The sequence below is a fragment of the Ahaetulla prasina genome, chromosome 3 (genome assembly GCF_028640845.1).
Source record: "Ahaetulla prasina isolate Xishuangbanna chromosome 3, ASM2864084v1, whole genome shotgun sequence".
NCBI classification, from domain to species: domain Eukaryota; kingdom Metazoa; phylum Chordata; class Lepidosauria; order Squamata; family Colubridae; genus Ahaetulla; species Ahaetulla prasina.
This window is the reverse complement of record NC_080541.1, coordinates 201,875,296-201,897,718: the sequence shown is the minus strand read 5'-3', so window position 1 is coordinate 201,897,718 and position 22,423 is coordinate 201,875,296. Positions and strand designations below refer to the sequence as shown.

The 22,423-nt window shown below is 37.9% G+C and overlaps 2 protein-coding genes across 2 annotated transcripts in view; both read right to left on the bottom strand.

The window, feature by feature from the left end:
* The window catches only part of JPH2 (junctophilin 2), a 97,392-nt gene extending 93,888 nt beyond the window's left edge, over nt 1-3,504 (bottom strand). The window contains exon 1 of the mRNA XM_058177706.1: nt 2,417-3,504. Within this exon, the coding sequence (XP_058033689.1) occupies nt 2,417-2,795 (379 nt within the window). The 5' untranslated portion in view covers nt 2,796-3,504. The remainder of the gene's footprint in view (nt 1-2,416) is intronic.
* Nucleotides 3,505-7,746: 4,242 nt separating this feature from the next.
* Nucleotides 7,747-22,388, bottom strand: LOC131193967 (oxidative stress-responsive serine-rich protein 1-like). The gene is made up of 4 exons (XM_058174456.1): nt 22,049-22,388; nt 16,544-16,637; nt 13,498-13,608; nt 7,747-10,181 (listed from the first exon to the last, which is right to left on the bottom strand). Exons 2-4 carry the CDS (start codon nt 16,603-16,605, stop codon nt 9,512-9,514), a joined length of 843 nt encoding a protein of 280 aa, XP_058030439.1. The 5' UTR covers nt 16,606-16,637; nt 22,049-22,388; the 3' UTR covers nt 7,747-9,511.
* Nucleotides 22,389-22,423: the final 35 nt, after the last annotated feature.

Sequence of the window (22,423 nt, the reverse complement as noted above, 5' to 3'; positions counted from 1 at the left end):
CATTATTCCTAATCCTATTCTAGCATCTGAGGTTGGGGGATGCTAAACTCTTTAGATACTTCATTCCATAGCTTTTTTAATTGATTGTCTTACTAACAAAACTAATAATGAGCACCTATAAAATATTTCTGCTGAATTCATATCATATTTTAACACTGCATGAGACAAGAATCTTTGCTCTGGGTTTAGAAATTCCACTATGGCATGTTTCTGTCTATTATGATTTATTGAATAAACCACAACTGTCTTTGTCTACAAAATAAACTAAGCCAAATCCAAACAAACATGATTATGCTAAACTGTAATGTAGTTTCCTTGGGTTAATTCAAATTCTTGTGGACTTACTGTTGATTTGTTAATGGTTGAGTGTAAACCCAGCCATTGCGGAAACTACCTTACAATGCCATGTAAAGACCTCTGGAAGAAACATTTCCATCGTAAAGAAAGATTCTGACATTTGTGCAACTAAAATTTTAATTGTACAACATTCATAAATCGATACCTTTTTTCCAAGGTAGTTTAGTTTATTTCATGGCGAATTATGAATTAAAAAATGAATTGCCCTTCAGACTCTCCTTGGAAAGAAACAGAAAAAGGAAAGATTTGTAGCTGTAGAATATAAAATAACTTTATGACAAAAAATGCACCTGAAGCACTCAGGTGTGAAGACAAGCACATTTGTCATCAGATTTAGATAATTTTTTTCTAAAGCATAGAGCATATGAAATTTCTTGCTCTTGCTAATGACAATCTGGAATATCCTGCAGATTGGAAGCAGCTGTGCAGGTAAATTCATCTTCTGATTTCTGGTTGGCACAGCAGGGACATAACTTACTAATGCAATCTTCATCACAAATAACTCATGCCTTAAAAATGTTTAATGTGAGTCAAGAGGTATTGATATAATTAATACTAGACAGCTATTGTGAATGTCAGTAATATTGTAAGAAATGTCTCAAGTTTTTTTCCAGTTACTAATAATGAAGTCCTACATGTATTCTATATACTGTAATTCAGTCTCATGAAATTCAGTAGCACTTACTAAATTTCATAGATGAGTATGTATAAGATTACAATTTGTTTATTACAGCTATCGTTTGAACATTTTGTTCAGATAAGAACAAAACTTTTTCATATTTCACTTAGAAATCTACTTCTCTTGTTATTTTCAATGGAAAGTTATCATAAACTGTTCAAAAATGCACCAATAAGTACATTTTGACACCTGCTGGTGAACATTTTTTCCAGTTGTTTCTGATGGCTGTGCATTTATCCAAGCAGCACCTCACTATTTCATTGCTTGTCTGGTTTTGATTTTTGGTTTTGCACCTCAATTCTCAACCACAGGATTATTTGTTGGACACAACTAAGCACTCATTTATTTTGTTAAACAAAAAACTAGCCAGTTGGACTGTCCATAATCCTTCAGTCTATATACAGAATACTTTAAAATGCAAATAAATATTTAAACATATTTTTCAATGATTTTTCAGCTGTTGTAAACTAAACAATCTTCTTCCTTACCAAGAATCATGACCAGATTATGAAATATACATAATTGCTTGAAGTTTGCCTTGAACTTTCCAGAAAACTAATGCAAATATTTGAAGTTTCCTAATGAGTCAGTTATATAATGGTATGATTTCTAGCCACAAATTGTTTAACCACAATATTGGGTTGATACAATATTCCAAACAAGTCATATCATGGCACATCAAAGATTGTCTTGCACCAGTGTAATTGGTTATGCACAGAAACATACTTGGTACACTGGGTTTTATTAAGTTGTCCTCAAGATTTCTAATTCTGTGGCAAGCATCTCCTTGTTCACTACCTCTGCTAGATAAGAGCTGGTACCTACTTCTAGATACTTTGTGAGTTGTATGGTGGATACTCAACCAATCAGCAAAGATTGATCCATACCATGAAATGAATGCTTATCCTATGAGCTTCGAGCTGACACATCCTGCACTGTAAAGAAGGGTAATCAGTAATAGAGTTGTATCAGGAGTCAAATTGTAATTGGGAAGCGGACACCAGATAATTAAGTAATAAAATGCATGTATGATGCCGATACAGATTAATGCAGAAAAGGTGATGGGAAACCCAGGTATCTGTGTGTGGGGCATGTATATGACATTATATATATATCAAAGTTTGCACATATACACACTCATTTATACACAGAGGGAGAACTATGTACATGTTCAGCTGCAATTTAATAAATAAAACACACATCTGGAGAGATTAAATATTACATTCTACTCCAAGGCCTTCATGTCACCTCTTTTCAGGAATAAGAACTGAATTATTTTCCCTCAAGATTGCAGCTTTGGGACTCTTAGCCCACATAGCACATTGTCCATGCCCCATCTGGGAAGGAACTGGCAGCCAACCACAACTTAGCCAGTCTTACCTCCATCAGCATAGGTCTCTGTACCATATCCATCTTGCAGCCCATTATTCCAGGTACCTTCATACTTTGCTCCATTGCTGACATTCTGCCTTATACCGTATCTTCCCTTGAAACCATGGGTCCATTCACCTTTGTAAAGCCATCGTCCTTTGGTTTCAATCCCTAAGCCATGTCGCTTTCCTTGAGACCAGTACCCCTCATAGGTATTACCACTGGGCCATGTGTATACCCCCACCACTTCAAAACCATAGTTCCAAGAGCCAGAGTATTCGCCCTGACCTTTGGGGCCAGTACAGATGCCATGCCCATGGGCTTTGCCACCTTCCCAGCCCCCACAGTAGGCTCCTCCATCATCGAAGTCAAACCTTCCACCACTCATGATAGACGACCAAAGTTAGAAAACCAGAGATTTCCACTCTTCTCTTTTGCTCCTCTTTTCCTTCCTCTTCTCTTCTTCTCTCTTGCCTATTTAGCCAGATTATGGCTCCATGAATGGAAGCATCATCGCCTGATTCAAGTGCTGCATAGCCAGCTTCAGCTGAACCATTTTCCAAGAGCCCAAGAAAAGGCAAATGCTATGGAGTCCAAGTCTCCGTTGATGGAGGGAGGATGGAGCCAGGGAACTCAGAAAGTTGCCCCACTTGGTTCTACAACAGAACAATTACCCAAGAAGGCATGAAGATGTTTATTAGAGATACAAACTACTACCTGGTGTTGGAAAGAATAGGATTGAAGTTCCCCCTCAGCCTGTATAGTTCTAAACTTTACATCCTCGATCAGAGGCGGGGCAAGGGTTGTAATTTTTTCCCCTCCACTACAGTAGTTGCATTGGCCTTTATATCATCCTTGCAGTTTCCTCAAAAAAATCCCCCCACGATCCATTTCTTTTAAGAGTTCATGCAGATCTGCAGGAGCGCACTCTCTTCTTGTCCGTGTGTGTACCTATCCGACGGCTTGCTCCCTCGTTGCTTTTCCTCCTTCCCTTGGTTCCTATGCCCCCCAAGAGGTCCCGGCCCCGGACGATGCCAGCGTTTTTACTGCCCCGTCGGTTTTGCAGGGCTCCGAATCTCCTCCAGAGTCTCTTCCTATTTTTCGCCTCCTCCTCCTCCTCTGCCAAGGAAAAGGTCAAAGCTGCCCTAACAAGGCCATCGGCTCCCAAGAGCTGCTCCTAAAATAGACCCCCTCGCCCAGCCCCCTTTCTAGGACCCTTTTACGGAGGAGAGAGGAACCACCCCTTCGAGGCCGGAATAAAAATTAATAATCCTCGAGGAGGAGGAGAGGGACCGAGGAAGCAAGTGTGTACTTTTAAAAATAGCAGCCTGGGAACGACAGAGCGGGGGAGGTGGAGGAGGAGGAGGAGGAGGGGGTCGCGATTCTGCCCCGGCTGTTTGAGCCGAAGTTTTTTTTCCAGCAGGGCTGAGCCAGAAACGGCTTCTCCTGAGCCCGAGGGTGGGGACAAGGACAAGCATGAATGGATCCCTGAACGGAGAGGTTAGGAGGCAGGACTGGAAGGGGCACAACAAGCCCGCGAATCCGGGTTTTGTGAATTTGGCTGAGCGTTCTTTTTGATGGGCTGGGAAGGCAACAGGCTCTCTTCGGAAAATTCGGACGTCGGTGGAGTCGCTGGGGCAACAAGCTTGCTTCAAAATTGCCGGGGAAATTGTGACTGTATTATGTCAAATTGTGACTCTTCCCCCGTTGCCCATTAAAGACAATCCCTTCGATCGGTTTTCGCCGTTGGAGGAAGTCTGTTTCCCTTGGCGAGCGCCGAGGCCACAAAGGCGCGCTTCCTCCTCGCTGACTTTCTGTGCTGGGGAGAGCCCGGCCAGGTGCAAATCGGCAAATGGTTTTGAAAAGCCACCGTCAGTCCTTTTTTTTTTTTTTTTTTGCCTTCAGCCGCAGATTCTGCTCGCTGTAGCAACTGTACGGGATTAATTCGCCTTGCGGGTATGAGCGTTTAATATGCATTGGTTACTCAGAAGAGCTCAGAAAATAACACTCTGCACTCCTTGCTCTCCCGAAAGATCTCTTCCTCTGCCATTACAGCTGCGATCGCATGCATGCTTAATCAGGATTCAAATGTTGAATTGGGATTTGGGGGTGGGGGGGGACCTAATTCTTTTCTTAATGATAAGGCTCAGCAGGGGTGACTTTGGGGCAGTCAATTTCTCTCAGTCCAACATTTCTTTGAAGAGTGACTATACAGAGCAGTGTTTTTCAGCCCTGGATACTTGAAGATGTGTGGGCTTCATTTCCCAGAATTCCCCAGGCAATTGAAGGCCAAAGAAGTTCTCCAGTTTGAGAAACACTGGTGTAAACACAGCAGCTGCATGAAGTGACTGAATCTGAGTCCACACAACCAATTATGATCAAGAGATGAGACTTTTTACTAGCAATTCAGCCAAGATACTTTGTGGTTAAAATGGTCTCTCTTTTGACCTGAAGTAACTGGTTTATGAGACAGTCTAGCACATTGAGTCTAGAAATGACCTGGTTAAGTTTGTTGTGTGAACAGCCTGCCAGAAAGCTTTGTGCAACTATCATTTTTCTCCTCAACAAAAGATTTTGTTCAGTAAAGATACATGGTTTTCCCATTTGAATTGGGGGAATTAAACTTAATTTATATGACCATAGGTGAAATAAAGTACACAAAGAAATACTCCAATTGTAATTCCTTAAATAGTTAAAACAATTATAAATAACAAAATTGTAAAAAAATTCTTTAGAAAGTTAAAAAAAAACAGTTATGGCAAGAATACCAAACTCCTTAGGATAGAGGGCATATTTGAACCTTAAAAGCATCAAAAATTGTAATCACAAAATGAGTATTAGAAAATTTCTAATGGATATAGCCAGTCTAAAAATACTTTCACAGTAAGACAAATGGGTAACACTAAAGGAGAATAATTTGTTCAATATCTTATATGGGAAAAACAAGTCTGAGCAGAAAATCACTATTTTTAACTCATAGTTATCTTCTGCTTAGATTTAGTATTTCACACATGACACATATTGCCAATTTCGAATATAGATCAATTTCAGCCTTCACTTAAAAATAATTCAAGTGGAAAGTTAGCTAAAGCTGATATTTGATCAATTTATATTGAGGGGTTTCATTATTAAGCACCAATGTGATTTGCCATATTTGCTCTTTATTAGTTATATTTCTTTTAACTAGGTGAATACCCGTGCTTTGCTACGAAACTATGTGACCAGGCTTGATAAATCGACACTTAGAGTTTGAAAATTAATGAGTAGTTACGATCGGTCTATCCTCTTCTCTCCTTCAGTCTTGCCCCATAGAAACGTCTATCCTATCCCCTTCTCTCCATGAGGCTTGCCCCACAGAAGCCTGTCCTATGATATCCCTTTCTCTCCAGAGTTATTTTCAAGTTGGGAGGGAGAGTAGAACATCTTAATTAATTAACATCAGAGCATATTATAATAATATAGGAAATTCTAATGCTCTGATAGTCATTTTGAAAAATCCTTTCTTAGTGAGCACCTAGAAGCCAAGAGGAACATACGTGGCAAATTTCAAGCTTGTAGGCTTTATGGTTCTGGAGATTTCATGATTAATGCATTAGTTGTTTTCGCTTTTATATATATAGATTGTAAAGCTAACCTCCACTAGTAAGCATATCTTTATAATTGCAGAATCCAAATGAGAAACTTCTATTTCTGTTGCAAAAGTTTACATGATTTGTTAAAGAAAACTAACAGGTAATCTTAATTTATCTAATAACCAAAAGATTGCTTTTTTCACTTAAAAAATTTTTTTTTCAGTGGTTGAAATCAATTTCTGAAACATTCAGCCAGAGAACTCCCTCGGTATAATGCAAGCTGAAAGTATGTTTATTTCCTGAGAATGTAGAGGAAACAGGTGGTCTTATACAAGACCAGAGGAAAATGTGGAGATGTTACTTCTAACACTTTATATAGCCACTTCCAACAGTTAGTGCCAAGAATTCCACATTAGTTTCTATGCTGTAATTGCTTGCACAGTGCAAAGTACACAATACAGAAAATGCTCAAAGAACTTCATATACTATATTTGCAATGAATTGCCATCCACAAATCTTGTTTGTCCAAGTTGTGAAAGAAAATAATTTCAAGCACCTCCAGTCACCTGTTGCCACTTATTTGCAATTGTTTTTTTACAAACCTAACTAAAATGTTGAAGCTACACAAAAAGTAGCTCAATAACGTTCATATAACAGAGAAGCAATAAACCATGGCTGACTCAGTACAGTTGCAAATAAATGCTTATCTCAGGAGCAGCATCTTCCAAGGGAGTTATTAGATCCTCGCTTAGTTAGCAGTATAAAACACAGGGAGTTCTTGGCCAGAAAACGAGACCTCAAGGCAAAGTAGTGTCTGCCTTCCCCATGATTTACAGTTTCTAGAATCTCTAGCTAGTATTCTGACTGTAAATTCCGTGGATTTATTCCCAAATTATCTGGACAACACTAAACTGAATTATGAGAAAACATCATGCAAACATTAGCCATTGCCGTATTAGGTGTAAGAAATTGAGTAGATTACATAAAGTTTTCAATTACAACAGTTCGTTTAGTGACTATTTGAAGTTACAATGGCACTGAAAAAAGTAACGACTGTTTTTCAGCATCCACATGGTCACATGATCAAAACATGGACTCTTGGCAACTGGTTCAAATATATGATGGTTGCACACCATGGTTATGTGATCAAAATTCAAACTCTTGGCAACTGGCTCATATTTATGCTAGTTGCACGTGATCACTATTTGTGACTTGAGAAGCAAAGTCAATGAGAAAGCCAGATTAACTTAACAACTATGGTAGTAATAGAATAGAATGGAATAGAATTTTTTATTGGCCAAGTGTGATTGGACACACAAGGAATTTGTCTTGGTGCATATGCTCTCAGTGTACATAAAAGAAAAGATACGTTCATCAAGGTACAACATTTACAACACAATTGATGATCAATATATCAATATAAATCATAAGGATTGCCAGCAACAAGTTATAGTCATACAGTCATAAGTGGAAAGAGATTGGCGATGGGAACTATGAAACGATTAATAGTAGTGCAGATTCAGTAAATAGTCTGACAGTGTTGAGGGAATTATTTGTTTAGCAGAGTGATGGCCTTCGGGAAAAACCTGTTCTTGTGTCTAGTTGTTCTGGTGTGCAGTGCTCTATAGCGTCGTTTTGAGGGTAGGAGTTGAAACAGTTTATGTCCAGGATGCGAGGGATCTGCAAATATTTTCACGGCCCTCTTCTTGATTCGTGCAGTATACAGGTCCTCAATGGAAGGCAAGTTGGTAGCAATTTTTTCTTCTGCAGTTCTAATTATCCTCTGAAGTCTGTGTTTTTCTTGTTGGGTTGCAGAACCGAACCAGACAGTTATAGAGGTGCAAATGACAGACTCAATAATTCCTCTGTAGAATTGGATCAGCAGCTCCTTGGGCAGTTTGAGCTTACTGAGTTGGCGCAGAAAGAACATTCTTTGTTGTCCTTTTTTAATGATGTTTTTGATGTTAGCTGTCCATTTGAGATCTTGCGATATGATAGAACCCAGAAATTTGAAGGTTTCTACTGTTGATACTGTGTTGTCAAGTATTGTGAGAGGTGGAAGTATGGAAGGGTTTTTCCTAAAGTCTACCACCATTTCTACGGTTTTGAGTGTGTTCAGTTCCAGATTGTTTTGGTTGCACCACAAGGCTAGTCATTTGACCTCTCGTCTATATGCGGATTCGTCATTGTCTCGAATGAGACCAATCACTGTTGTGTCATCTGCGAACTTCAGTAGCTTAACTGATGGATCATTGGAGATGCAGTCATTGGTATACAGAGAGAAGAGAAGTGGGGACAGCACACAGCCTTGGGGGGGGCCCCCTGTGCTAATTGTACAGGTAATTTAACAACTGCAGTGATTCACTTCACAAATGTGGCAAGAAAGGTTGTAAAATGGGGCAAAACTCACTTAACAAATATATCGCTTAGCAATATAAATGTTGGACTCAATTGTGATCATAAATCAAGGACTACCTGTACTTATGTGACATAATGCTTTTAAGGTTGGCTTCCACAAGGCTAGTTATATTAAGGTAGAACTGAATTCTTTCACCTTTGAATTAATTTCTGATTTTAAGCTATAGACATATTTGTGAATTTGAAGTAGAAGATTAACAACCAAAGACTCCATGCATGTGACTGTGCCTTTAAAGTAGTTTTCTTATTGTAAGTTTGCCAAACACATTGGTTTCTTTCACACATAATCCATATAGTTTAAGCATATTATTTGTCTCTAGCGCTGTCACAGAAATAAGTATAGAAATTGGTTTTAGAGTCATATTTTAGATATAAATTGCAAGCAGAATGAACAGAAGTGTCTCTGCGTAAGTATGAAATGTAGTAAAAATTGTGCTACTCTGATATGGAGCAAAGCTGACATCTAATGGCCACATATGTGATTGAATATTAGTATCTCCCCATTGTTCATTAACCACAAAACCCAAATCTTGATGCTTTGGAAGTGCTTGATCCTTTAGAAATTGCACAAACATGGAATTTAGGTAGTATTTAAAGTAATACAGAGAAGAAAAACATGACTGACTTCCACAATTTTAGATAATGTATTCAACAGATTTCAGGAAAAGACTTGTGCATTAGCAACAAAAGTCAAATTGAAATACTCAGTGCTATGCTTTTGATAATTTAAAATATGTGCTTGCGTGCAATTACACACATAATGCATAGACATAGTTACATATACAATCAATATAACAATATACAGTACTTAGCCTCAGATGAGGAAAGTGCTTGAATTCTCTCTAGATTGTTTTATAGTTCGCTGTCTGTAAAAAATGTTAGCCAGTTAATCCAAACAGCCAATTGTGGCTATACAGTATCTACAAAAATGTCATAATTTCCTAGGCTTGCTATTTGTAGTCCTCTGATTTAGGATTTATTTCAATTGTTGATCTATTAAAAACAAGAAGTCTGCCTGAAATGCACAGTGGTTTTATTATAAGCACAGAGAGCAAACTGCTTCTGAGATGGAGCATGATTCAGGGCAGATATCAATGCCCTTTTTTGGCTAGGGTCAGGTATACATCATTTCTGCCATGTGGGACATTTCCTTAGGGATATGCAGGAAGTATTCCATATAACCTGAAAGGTCTTCAATGGTCACATCATCTACAGGAGCTCTAGCTTGCTCAGAGCAAGATTTGAGAGAACTGGAGGAAATTCTTGATGTGAGCTGTGGATTGTTTTGCACATGTGCTGCTCTTTCAGATACACACTGGAGGGAGTTCTGTATGTCAGAAAACATGTACACATTCAGGTTTTGCCATTGCTTACACTGGCATTCATTCTTTACACATGCACAAAAATTCCCTTGATTTTGTTCAGATACAGATTGAAAATCAGAAAGATCTGAGACCTTTAGAATTTCTGTGGGAAGAACACTACCAATATTTTCAGAAATATTCTTTGGTATTCCTATCATGGATGCCTCAGAATTTTTGGCAACTGATTCTTTCTTGCCAAATTCTAGAGGATGACTGCCCAGTTCATTTTCAGAAAATTTCTTTGACACATCCAAATCTTTGTTGCTTTGAAAAGCATCTGTTAGGTTCTTGTGCATGGATTGGCTACAGGAAGGCATTTGTTTAGTGCAGTGGATGAATTTAGGAGGATGGAGTACTGGAGACTTTGATCGCCGGCAACGTTGGGTTCGAATTGTTCCTCTCAAAGGTTTCCTCAAACACCTGCAGGATGAAAATAGAAAAGAGATAAGTACCATAATTCACGCTGCACAAAAGATAGCTAGCCATTTTACAAGTGGGCAAAATGTCGTCAAAGTTCCAACCTTGAAACTCCTTCTAAAAAGCTCAGAAAGAACTTTTATTTCAAATTCCAGAGGTGGCCCAATCTATAAAAGGATCTCAGATTACTTCAGGGCACTTACAACAGGCAGGAACATTCTATGACTCACTCTAATCCACAGGGAAAATATTATTTTTTTTAAATGTGTTGTTTTCTCAGATATTGGACAGAAATATTTTAGAATAAAATATTGAACAATTCTAAGATCTCAGATGATCTTACTATTTTATATAACGAAAACAGTATGAAAACTGAAAATAATTCATTTTAGTAATCACACTGCAATGCTTCTATACTATCCAGGCAAAAACATAACCATCAGTGTGAAAATGTATAGTACAAAACATTTTGATTATCTTTATAGTGCTTAAAATATTTTTCACAAAGTCTAAAATATATGCTTAATTTAAAATAATGTTTTAGCACAAAAATATAGGTAGAATTTTTAAAGCTAGGAATGTGTTTATCTTTTGAGAGAACCAGTATTTAAACACTATAAATATATCAGATTTATATCACTTCGCTGACTTTGATATTTATACAGTCTGGGACTATACTTGTTGATATCTAAAAAATGTCTCCACAAAAGTAAGGGATTTAGATCACATATAATATGCCTTTATAAATGGTGATCACAACATTTTACTAGTTTGGAGTGGCCTATAAGGAAAATATATATAAAATGTTTTATAGGTGACATCTTCCACCAGCGAGACTGGCTAAAATGTTCCCAAATACCCCATCAACATGTTGGAAATGTAAACAAAATCAGGAAACATATTACCACATGTGGTGGACGTGCCCCAAAGCAAAACAATATTGGAATAGAATAAGAATATATTTTAGAAGAGATAACCAAACAACAAATAGATATGGAGCCAGAATTATTTTTGTTAGGAATACTTCAAGGGAATTATGACCAAAAATACAATATTTAATTATAAATAGAATAGAATAGAATAGAATAGAATAGAATAGAATAGAATAGAATAGAATAGAATTTTTATTGGCCAAGTGTGATTGGACACACAAGGAATTTGTCTTGGTGCATATGCTCTCAGTGGACATAAAAGAAAAGATACCTTCATCAAGGCACAACATTTACAACACAAATGATGGTCATAGGGTACAAATTTAACACTTAATGATACAACACTTAATGATAATCATAGGGTACAAATAAGCAATCAGGAACAATCAGTATCAATATAAATCATAAGGATTACCAGCAACAAAGTTACAGTCACAGTCATAAATGGAAAGAGATTGGTGATGGGAATGATGAGAAGATTAATAGTAGTGCAGATTTAGTAAATAGTTTCACAGTGTTGAGAGAATTATTTGTTTAGCAGAGTGATGGCCTTCGGGAAAACACTGTTCTTGTGTCTAGTTGTTCTGGTGTGCAGTGCTCTATAGCGTCGTTTTGAGGGTAGGAGTTGAAACAGTTTATGTCCAGGATGTGAGGGATCTGTAAATATTTTCACAGCCCTCTTCTTGATTCGTGCAGTATACAGGTCCTCAATGGAAGGCAAGTTGGTAGCAATTATGTTTTCTGCAGTTCTAATTATCCTCTGAAGTCTGTGTCTTTCTTGTTGGGTTGCAGAACCACACCAGACAGTTATAGAGGTGCAAATGACAGACTCAATAATTCCTCTGTAGAACTGGATCAGCAGCTCCTTGGGCAGTTTGAGCTTTCTGAGTTGACACAGAAAGAACATTCTTTGTTGTCCTTTTTTGATGATGTTTTTGATGTTAGCTGACCATTTTAGATCTTGCAATATGATAGAATCTAGAAATTTGAAGGTTTCTACTGTTGATACTGTGTTGTCTAGTATTGTGAGAGGTGGAATTCTATTCTATTCTATTCTATTCTATTCTATTCGGTATGAAATAAATGGTATGAATGGTTAGAGAGGTACAAAGGGTAAGGAAAGATTAAATGAGGAAGATACAGGAGTATGAACGTAGAAACAAACTTGCAGAAATGGAAATGACACATAATGTATGATTGTAATTTAGTACACTGATATATTAATATGTATAAATAAATAATAGAACTATATGTATAGATAAGGGTAAATTGAAGTAAGGGAGAAAAATGGATAAATAAGAAATGTATACTGATGTGGAAATATTGTAAAGAAGAAAATTGTAAAAAAAATTGTTTTAAAAAAATTGTTTAATAAAAAATAATAATGAAAAAAAAATACTGATCACCATAACATTTTACTAGTTTGGGAGCACTGCTCTGGGCTCTTTTAGGAGCAACTATGTTAAAATTAATGAAAAAATTAGAAGCTGGGCTGGCATTATCCCAATGCCATATACCATTTAATCTTAATAGAAAGTTTTTCTATCATAGAAAAACTAGAAAATTCATGTATAGATAGTTCATGTTCTAAATTCAACTCATGGATGAAAAAACTGTCCAAACTATGAAAGATTATCCAACTGCAATATTTCCTAGATGTCAGCTAAATGATCCTCTGGCTACAATGTTGAGCTTTGTTTTTTCTAATTTAAATTGCTATTTAATTGATTGTTTAATTTTCATTGCTGTTATTTTTATTGCAAGGTGCTCTGGTTTATTTTGAAGAGGACATACTTTCATCATAGGCTATCAAGCCAGTGTCAATCCTTAGCAACCACATTTTCTCCATGAACACCAGGGTCAAGCACTATTGCACTAAGTTGATTTTAATACGAATCAAAGCGGGCTCTCTTAGAGTACATCCAACTTTTAAATATTTGAAAATAAACTTGAATAAGTTTATTAAATAAACTAGAAGCTACAGTAGTTAAATAGCTTGTATATTAATATCTGACCCTAACCTTTAATTTCTAGGATTTGAATTCATGGCATGGTCCTATAGCTTCCTTCCCTAGGTAGTAGTTTGACTAAGAAAATATGCTTCAGTTTTCTAAGAGAAAGATTCTGTTTACAGCAATTTTTCTTCCTTTTGCCTCATCTGGAAAGCAAATAACCTGTTATGCCATGCACAGCAATTGAATATAACTCAATTGCAACATTCATAAAAACACAGTAACACTACTAAATCAAACTATCACATCTTTCACCACTTTCATTTGTTTTGTTTTAAAATTGATCATTCTAAGATGTTACGTGGGCCAGGATATTTAACAAAACACTTTAGCAGTTCTTCATCCCAAGTATTAATCAGAATCAATTCCTCTTACCAGTGCCAACTTTCTTTAGATCCAAATGTCATATTTACTTTGGATTCATCTGTACTTTCTACCAATGTTTGTGGAGATGCCCCCTCACTCACAGGGAGAGAAGCAGTGGATCTGAAGCATGAGAAAAATATGTCATTTTAAGTTTATAATCTAACTTCAATCAATATGCTTTGCATAATTCACAATATAATTGCCATTGCAAATATACAACATTTACAACCAGCTTTCTCACTACTGTTCTTTGTATCAACAGCATTCTGAGTTATTCTGGATATTACTGGAAAAAATGATATTGGAGAATAATAACTGCCTATTTTACACAGAAAAAGATATAACACAGTTGCATTTATTTTAGAAAATGTATATGCCTTTTATGAACTTTAGACAGCTAACAATAATAGCAATAGCAGTTAGACTTATATATACTTCTTCACAGTGCTTTTACAACCCTCTCTAAGCAGTTTACAGAGTCAGCATATTGTCCCCAACAATCTGGGTCATCATTTTACCAACCTCGGAAGGATGGAAGGCTGAGTCAAACTTGAACCAGAGAGAATCTAACCCCTGGCATTCAGCAGAATTAACCTGTAATACTGCATTCTAACCACTGTGCCAACACGGCTCAGTCAATTTGTACTAATAATAAACTAGTAGTAAACATAGTAAAACCTTTATAAATCATGCAAAAATCTCCAACAGAAGTAAAATAATTGTAATACAATAACCAATAAACTACATATATTTGGGCTCATCTAACATCCTGGCCCAGCAGCTGTGGAAAGGCCAGATCTTCAGACTTCCAGAAGGTCATGTGGGATCTTTCATATTTCGGGGATGCTGGGGAGGCTCTTTCATAGGGTAGCCAAGCAGGAAAAAAAGCATGACTCCACATAGGTTTAATAAGAGGACTTAGAGCACACACCCTGTCAGATCTGATAGGATAAACAGTCGTAACCAGTAGCTGGCCCTAGATCTCAAAAGGCTTTAAAGCCACCTTGAATTACACTTGAAAACATACTGGGAGATACTGCATTAAAAAGTGACCTAGTAATATCATTGCAAATTGGGAAGCTTAAAAGGAAATCATCTATGTGTGAAAAGAAAAATAATGGATAAAGAAACAGGTGTCTGACATCCCTAACCTTGGGAGTTTATTTGGCATTTTATGAAAAAGGTTTGTGGAAAAGAACATAAAATAGCTATTTTAGGGAGAGGGCAAGAGAAGCCAGGCGCAAAACATTATTATGACACCACTGTTCACTTTATTTAGAGTTTGGTGGCGCAGTGATTAGAATGCAGTACTTCAGGCTACTTGAAGATCTCTCACAATACTTGACAACACAGTATCAACAGTAGAAACCTTCAAATTTCTGGGTTCTATCATATCTCAAGATCTCAAATGGACAGCTAACATCAAAAACATCATTAAAAAAGGACAACAATGAATGTTCTTTCTGCGCCAACTCAGTAAGCTCAAACTGCCCAAGGAGCTGCTGATCCAATTCTACAGAGGAATTATTGAGTCTGTCATTTGCACCTCTATAACTGTCTGGTTCGGTTCTGCAACCCAACAAGAAAAACACAGACTTCAGAGGATAATTAGAACTGCAGAAAAAATAATTGCTACCAACTTGCCTTCCATTGAGGACCTGTATACTGCACGAATCAAGAAGAGGGCCGTGAAAATATTTGCAGATCCCTCGCATCCTGGACATAAACTGTTTCAACTCCTACCCTCAAAACGAAGCTATAGAGCACTGCACACCAGAACAACTAGACACAAGAACAGTTTTTTCCCGAAGGCCATCACTCTGCTAAACAAATAATTCCCTCAACACTGTCAGACTATTTACTGAATCTGCACTACTATTAATCGTTTCATAGTTCCCATCACCAATCTCTTTCCACTTATGACTGTATGACTATAACTTGTTGCTGGCAATCCTTATGATTTACATTGATATATTGATCATCAATTGTGTTGTAAATGTTGTACCTTGATGAACGTATCTTTTCTTTTATGTACACTGAGAGCATATGCACCAAGACAAATTCCTTGTGTGTCCAATCACACTTGGCCAATAAAAATTCTATTCTATTCTATTCTATTCTATTCTATTCTATTCTATTCTATTCTATTCTATTCTATTCTATTCTGCTGATTGCCGGCTGCCTACAGTTCAGTAATTTGATTCTCACCAGCTCAAGGTTGACTCAGCCTTCCATCCTTCTGAGATTAGTAAAATGAGGACCCGGATTGTTGGGAGCATATATGCTGCCTCTGTAACTGCTTAGAAAGGGCTGTAAAGCAGTATATAAATGCTATTGTTATTTATTTTTATTTATATATTCATTTTATTCAGAAGATGCCACCTGACTCCAACAGTCTACCTCAATGCATAAAAATACTGTTGTTTATAAATATACCATAAAAAAGCATATGACAAGTATATCACAAATGACAGATCTAGACAGCAACAGCAAACATATTATGTAATATATTCAGTCCCAACTACCCTAGTCCAAAGCCTGATTGAACAGCCAGGTCTTAAGGCTTCTGGAATGCCACCCAGGGGGGATTCGAGGACAGACATAGAAAAGGCATGTTTCAAACCTGATAAGATAGCGCTGGTTAATTGAAGGAACCTAGAGCATGCCAACTCTGTTGGAGTAAATTGGCTGGACTAACAGCACAGGAAATAGGCAGTTTCTCAGATACAAGGTATAGAAAACAGTATTTTGAAAAACAGTGAGTTGGAGAATGGATGGATACTCCTATGAAAAAGCCACTACATAAAGTAATTTATACCTTTAAGGAAAGCATTGATCAGAATTTACTAAGTGGTCTAAACCCACAAAAAAGATATTATACTTGGAAGTACAACAGAAATGGTATAGATTTGAGTAGTAGATATAGAGAATAATCTGATCATATATATTTTAGTTCTTGGGATCAAGGTAACAGGTGACAAATCTGATCCTTCTTTTATATTTTATACTACACAGATACACTCAGTTCTTACTAATTAATTACATTGTTACTTACCGTTCTGAATCAACTCTTAATTTTTTGAAAGCTGCCCCGAGATTTTCCTCATTCTCCAACATTGTTAAGAGAACAATCCACTGCACTCTCTCCCCTTTGGAGATAAATACAAAAATGAACTGGGATGAAATTCCAGGCATCTAATGTAGGAAATATCATACTAAATTTGACTAACTGTAAATCAGTGTCTCAATAATTTTTATAGGTAGTCCTCGACAATTGGGATGAGAATCTTGGTTGTAGAGCAGACATTAAGCAAAATGTCACATGACCACTTTGCTGAAAGACCACAATCTCAGCTGCAGTTGTTAAATGATCTTGAGGGTTGTTATATGAATGGAGTTCCTGGTAAGAGCACAGGGATGCCTCAGAGGGATCCCTTGGGAGCCCAGCACAGATCATACACCAATTGTGGGGGTGTTACAGTGAAGTCTCTTTCTCTTTCTCTCTCTCTCTCTCTCTCTCTCACACACACACACACACACACACACACGATGAAATGTAGGTGATAGTTAAAGATCCTTGTTTACATAGAATGGCATTAAGTATGCATGGGGTGCAACTGGCTTTTTTTATTTATTTATTTATTTATTATTCAAATTTTTATACTGCCCTATCTCCCGAAGGACTCAGGGCGGTTTACAGCCTTATAAAAACATAAGAATAAATACAAGTTAAAACAGCATTTTAAAAAACTTATTACATTAGGCCAAATCTAAAAATATCATTAAAATAATACAAAACCCCATTTAAAACTAATTTTTAAAACTAAACCCTAGGCCAGCCCCGCACAAATAAATAGATGTGTCTTAAGCTTGCGGCGGAAGGTTCGAAGGTCAGGAAGTTGGCGCAGTCCTGGGGGGAGCTTGTTCCAGAGGGTGGGAGCCCCCACAGAGAAAGCCCTTCCCCTGGGTGTCGCCCGTCGGCACTGCCTAGCGGACGGCACCCTAAGGAGTCCCTCTCTGTGGGAGCGTACGGGTCGGTGGGAGGCAGGCGGTGGCAGCAGGCGGTCCCGTAGATAACCCGGCCCTATGCCATGGAGCGCTTTAAAGATGGTAACCAAAACCTTGAAGGGCACCCGAAAGGCCACAGGTAGCCAGTGCAGTCTGCGCAGGAGAGGTGTCACATGGGAGCCACGAGGGGCTCCCTCTATTACCCGCGCAGCTGCGTTCTGAACCAACTGAAGCCTCCGGATGCTCTTCAAGGGGAGCCCCATGTAGAGAGCATTGCAGTAATCCAAGCGAGATGTGACGAGCGCATGAGTGACTGTGCATAGGGCACCCCGGTCTAAGAAGGGGCGCAACTGGCGAACCAGGCGAACCTGGTAAAAAGCTCTCCTGGAGACAGCCGTCAAATGATTTTCAAAAGACAGCCATCCATCCAGGAGGACGCCCAAGTTGCGCACCCTTTCCATCGGGGCCAATAACTCGCCCCAACAGTCAGCTGCAGCTGCAACTGACTGTACCGGGGTCCCGGCATCCACAGCCACAACTTTTGGTTAGACTTGTAGTTTACTGGCCAAAGTATTCCAAAACTGACTGATGCAGTACTGTTCTGTTAGCAAAGAAGTCTGCATGAGACAGATAATCCAGTCTCCATCTTTTTTTTTTTACTAAAAGACATTATGCAAAAGCCTCAGCTGATTAAAGATATGTGGCAGAAGTCAATATCTAAGAACCAATCAGATAATGTCCACTATTTAATATAGAATACATGTAATCCTCAGTTTATATTCATTAATTCAGCAAGCGTTCAAATTTATGGTAGTGCTGAAAAAACAGATGTAGGATGAAATTCTAAATGTCGCAGCATCCTCACAGTGATCATAATTCCTGGTTTTCAGGGGCCTGGCTGTGATTCTGATGTTGCAGGGAGCTGTGGTCATGTGATCACCATTGGCAACCTTCCCTGCCAGCTTCCCATAGGAAATATCAATGGAGAAGCCTGCAGGGAAGGTTGCAAGTCACTCTCGTAAGTTGTTCCCATGTTTCTCCTCCTTTCAGCACCCCTCTGCCCATGTCCACCGATCTTTCTAGATTTTTTCCCCTGGCCTCCCTCAATTCACATGCATCTTGTACTGGCCCTCCAAGGACTTCCCCCAGCCTCTCAAACTCCCCCACCGCTCCACCACATCACTAACCTGGAAATGTCACCTCTTCCCACTTAACAATCAATGCTTCTTAGGGTTATGATGGCAACCAGATTAACCATCACTAAGAAATGCGGTTAAGTGATGATGTGCTTTACAAGCACTTTGCTTAGCGATGGCAATCCTAATCCCAGTGCCATAACTACCTGCATATACAAAACTCTTGAAAACATTTTAAGTATTTAGGTTAACAAAATTAATATTTTAAACAATAAAAGTTAAAGTATTAAGTGTTTATCGCCCTTAAACTGGCACAAAAGAAGAAACCTGCCAGAAAAATGCTTACTTGGACACAATTCCCTCCCTGCTCCTCTCAGTTGATATTCATTTGCTCAAATTGTTTAACTGACACATTTCTTAGTTGCCTGTTCGATGTCATTATGACTCATCTAGGATGGGTGTGTCATAATGTATTTGAAGTATATACTAACTCTTGAATCAAAGAACAAAGAAAGCACAAAAGGAAGTGATACACCAAGACTGCTTCCTGGGATGTTCATCTGCCAAATGGATGATTAACAGAAGCCACATTAAACAACCTGTTTTTTTAAAAAAAAAACGTATCTGAATGTTGAACCCAGACTTCTAAAAACTAGGCAAGTTCTTTATTTTTATATTGCACACATAAAAACATGCTACATATACTTGTGCAAATCCCAGAATACTTATATTGATATTGAACTGCTTAACAGTGCTTATGTAACCTGGCTAATAATCTCACTGGGTGAGTAGTTCAGTCTCTTGAATGTCTCCTGGTTCAATTCCCTTTAGTTGAGTAATGGGTCAAAATACAATTGCAGCATAAAATCTGGTTAAAGGAACTTATTTGGTGGTGTGGAATGAAGAAACATGTGTGCTGATCCGTAGATTTCCTCTATAATGTGGTGTTTATGTATACATTTTGTTGTTTTATTGTGACATGGAATAGTAGACTAATTCTATAAATAGGTGAAGTTATATTGATGGTGATGTAGAAGTTATTGAGGACTTGATGGAATCTGATGATAAATTCTTATCCATGGTTTCAGATGGTAAATATATCATCAATAAATCTCAAATAATTGTGGGGGGGGAGAGAGAGAGAGAGAGAGATTTTGGATGTAAGAATTGTTGTTCTAGTTCAGTCAAGAAGATGCTGACATATTGTGGAGCCATATCTATATCTATGGCTGGGCCACTGATTTACAGATAAATGTTTTTCCAAAGGTAAGATAACTGTCATATATGGCCTAGTGGCAAGGCATCTGCACTGATCATTTCCTGAAACATGAATCACAGTTTCCTTGTTAAAATGAAAAGGTTAGAATTACAAAACACAATTTATCAATTGAACTATTTCCAATTAAAAGCCAATTTATTATAATATTACTATTTATATAAATTTATTTCTATTTAATTTATATACACACACATAGTAGAATGAACTAGGAGAATATGTCGAAAGGAAAAGCCAAACTGGTCCCAGAAGTGGTAGGATCACTCCAGGTTTACAAAATTGTCTCCTGAATCTTTATCAGCCTAGAACCAATCCTTACCTGATGGATCTGAAGGCTAGAAATTGAAAGGATTAGGGACCTGGAGATAGTTATTAAGCATATCACAGAATGCATAATTAACCAAACCTGGACAAAATAAAAGACTGTTTTTGTGAGCTGATGATCACTAAAAAAAAACCCATACAAATATGTTGGGCATGTGGTATGGATATGATCAACTAGAAAACAAAATTGATAAGGCTGAAAAAAAATAGAAAGGGAAAACTGGATCAGGGGGGTGGGTGAGATATAAAGAGATTATAGATTTTTTTCTTGAAAGAGCTTTAGAATGTTGGTGGAAACAAGTCAAATTGACTTGCATCTGTCCATGCAGTCATCAAGGGTCAAGCTCTTAGGACAAGAGAGATTACTTCCCAGGGTAATGAAAGAACTAGTGGAGGTATTGAAGAATAAGCTTGGTAATGCTGAGAAATACAGAACAAGATCACAGAAAACTGGCATAAATCTATCAGTTTAGCATAGATCTATCAACTTGATATTTTGGACAAGATATTAAAAAAGATAATTGTGCAGTGTGTTTTGATTTATGTATGCTACAATTAAAAGCAGCCAGCGCAGATCTGCTACAATTCATAGCATATTGATCTTACTGATGTTTGAAAGTAATGATAAATTTGATTTCAGCTTAAATGACTGAAGAACGCAGACATAGTGTACTTGGACCTCAGAAAAGCCTTTTATATAGTGTGTCATAACATTCTCCTAAATAAAGTGCTCAGAATTGGAGCTAGATGTCCTTGTTAATGCTCCACTTCAGTGGAAAACAATATCATATCACAAAGACAAGATGCACTGTTATGTATCCTGGACTGTTCATTTTTATGAATGAGTTGGATGGAGAAGTTGAAGGATGCTTATCATTGACATTAAACTGGGAGGAGCGACAATACTTCAAATAGAGAGAAAATTTTAAAAATTCTAGATAGGCTTGGGCTGTGGATTGAAATGCATACACTATAATTTAACAGAAGAATGTATGTAAAGCTCTGCATCTATGCTGAAATAATCTAAAGTCTAAGAATAGGATGACTTGGCAATAAGTCTAAGTCATTTCCTTATTCTTGCTATCAAACATGGGATATATTTTAAAACGTGTAGTTGGGACAAAAAATGAAACGTATGCATTTTCAAGCAATTTCAAGCAATACTCTATTTTTAATTTCACCTTTCGTCAGAATACTTTGTAATTTTGAATGAGTTCCAGCTTGCATTCATCCCCCCCCACACCCAAGTGGTATTACTTAGCTGGTCTAAAAAGTAAGTACAGCTGCTGAGTTGAGACCACCAGGAATCCCAAACTGGGCCAAAAAATCCCAGAAGTAAGCAAGAGGAAAGACAGCAACATTGGGACAAGGAAACTACATGGTCTGTTGTATATGTAGTCACAAAGACTGGAACGCAGAATCCTTTTTAGTGAAATAGCATTATTCAGCGCGATACAAATAACAGCCATAACAAAACAAAACCAACTAAGCACTTTGTGGCATTTATGGATGAGTTTATTTATTATAGCATATCCTTCCTCTTTATTGTACACCTTTATAGGCCATTTGCACCAAATGAAGTCTATGAGGCGAAGTTAAAACTTAAGTCGTGTTTTCCAACCTTGGCCATCTTAAGATGCGCAGACCCAACATGCTGCTTGGGTAATTCTGGGAGTTGAGGTTCACACATTTGAATGGCCAAGGTTGGAAAACACTGACTGAGATTATTAATCTATGCGTTAGGTCAAAGTGCCTCAAATCTTTTGCTGCCACAGAAAAAATCTGCCCCAAGAAACGAAGTTGAGAAATGCTTCACCTGTGGAGTTTCTGCCTGCGACCGAAGCCCCGAATCCGAAAGAAAAGCCAGGTGGCCGAAAAGGAGCAAAAAGGGATGCTTAGTAAAGCAGCCGGGAACGGGGCGCCTAGCGCGGTGACTCAACAGAAGAGACCATCGCTTTGACGGGTAGAATCAGCTGCTCTACTCCGGTGACATGGAATCACGCCAGTTCAGCTCTTAGGCGGCTCTGCGCAATAGAGACGGCGGAAAGAAAATGTCAAACGTTCCTTTTTTTCACGCAAACCCCTCCAGTCTCCCCTCAAACATATGAGCGGAAATAAACGAGTGACCCGGATCTGGAAACACCTCACCGAGGCAGAATCTCCATGGAGACGGTTGGGTTACTAGTGCGCA

Bases quoted from the DNA above. Each gene is read 5' to 3' on its own strand.
- LOC131193967 (XM_058174456.1), bottom strand. From the start codon at position 16,605: ATGTTGGAGAATGAGGAAAATCTCGGGGCAGCTTTCAAAAAATTAAGA. The intron at 13,609-16,543 runs GTAAGTAACAAT...CTCATGCTTCAG, and splicing joins TTAAGAGTTGATTCAGAACG to ATCCACTGCTTCTCTCCCTG. The intron at 10,182-13,497 runs GTAAGAGGAATT...TTCATCCTGCAG, and splicing joins TCTAAAGAAAGTTGGCACTG to GTGTTTGAGGAAACCTTTGA.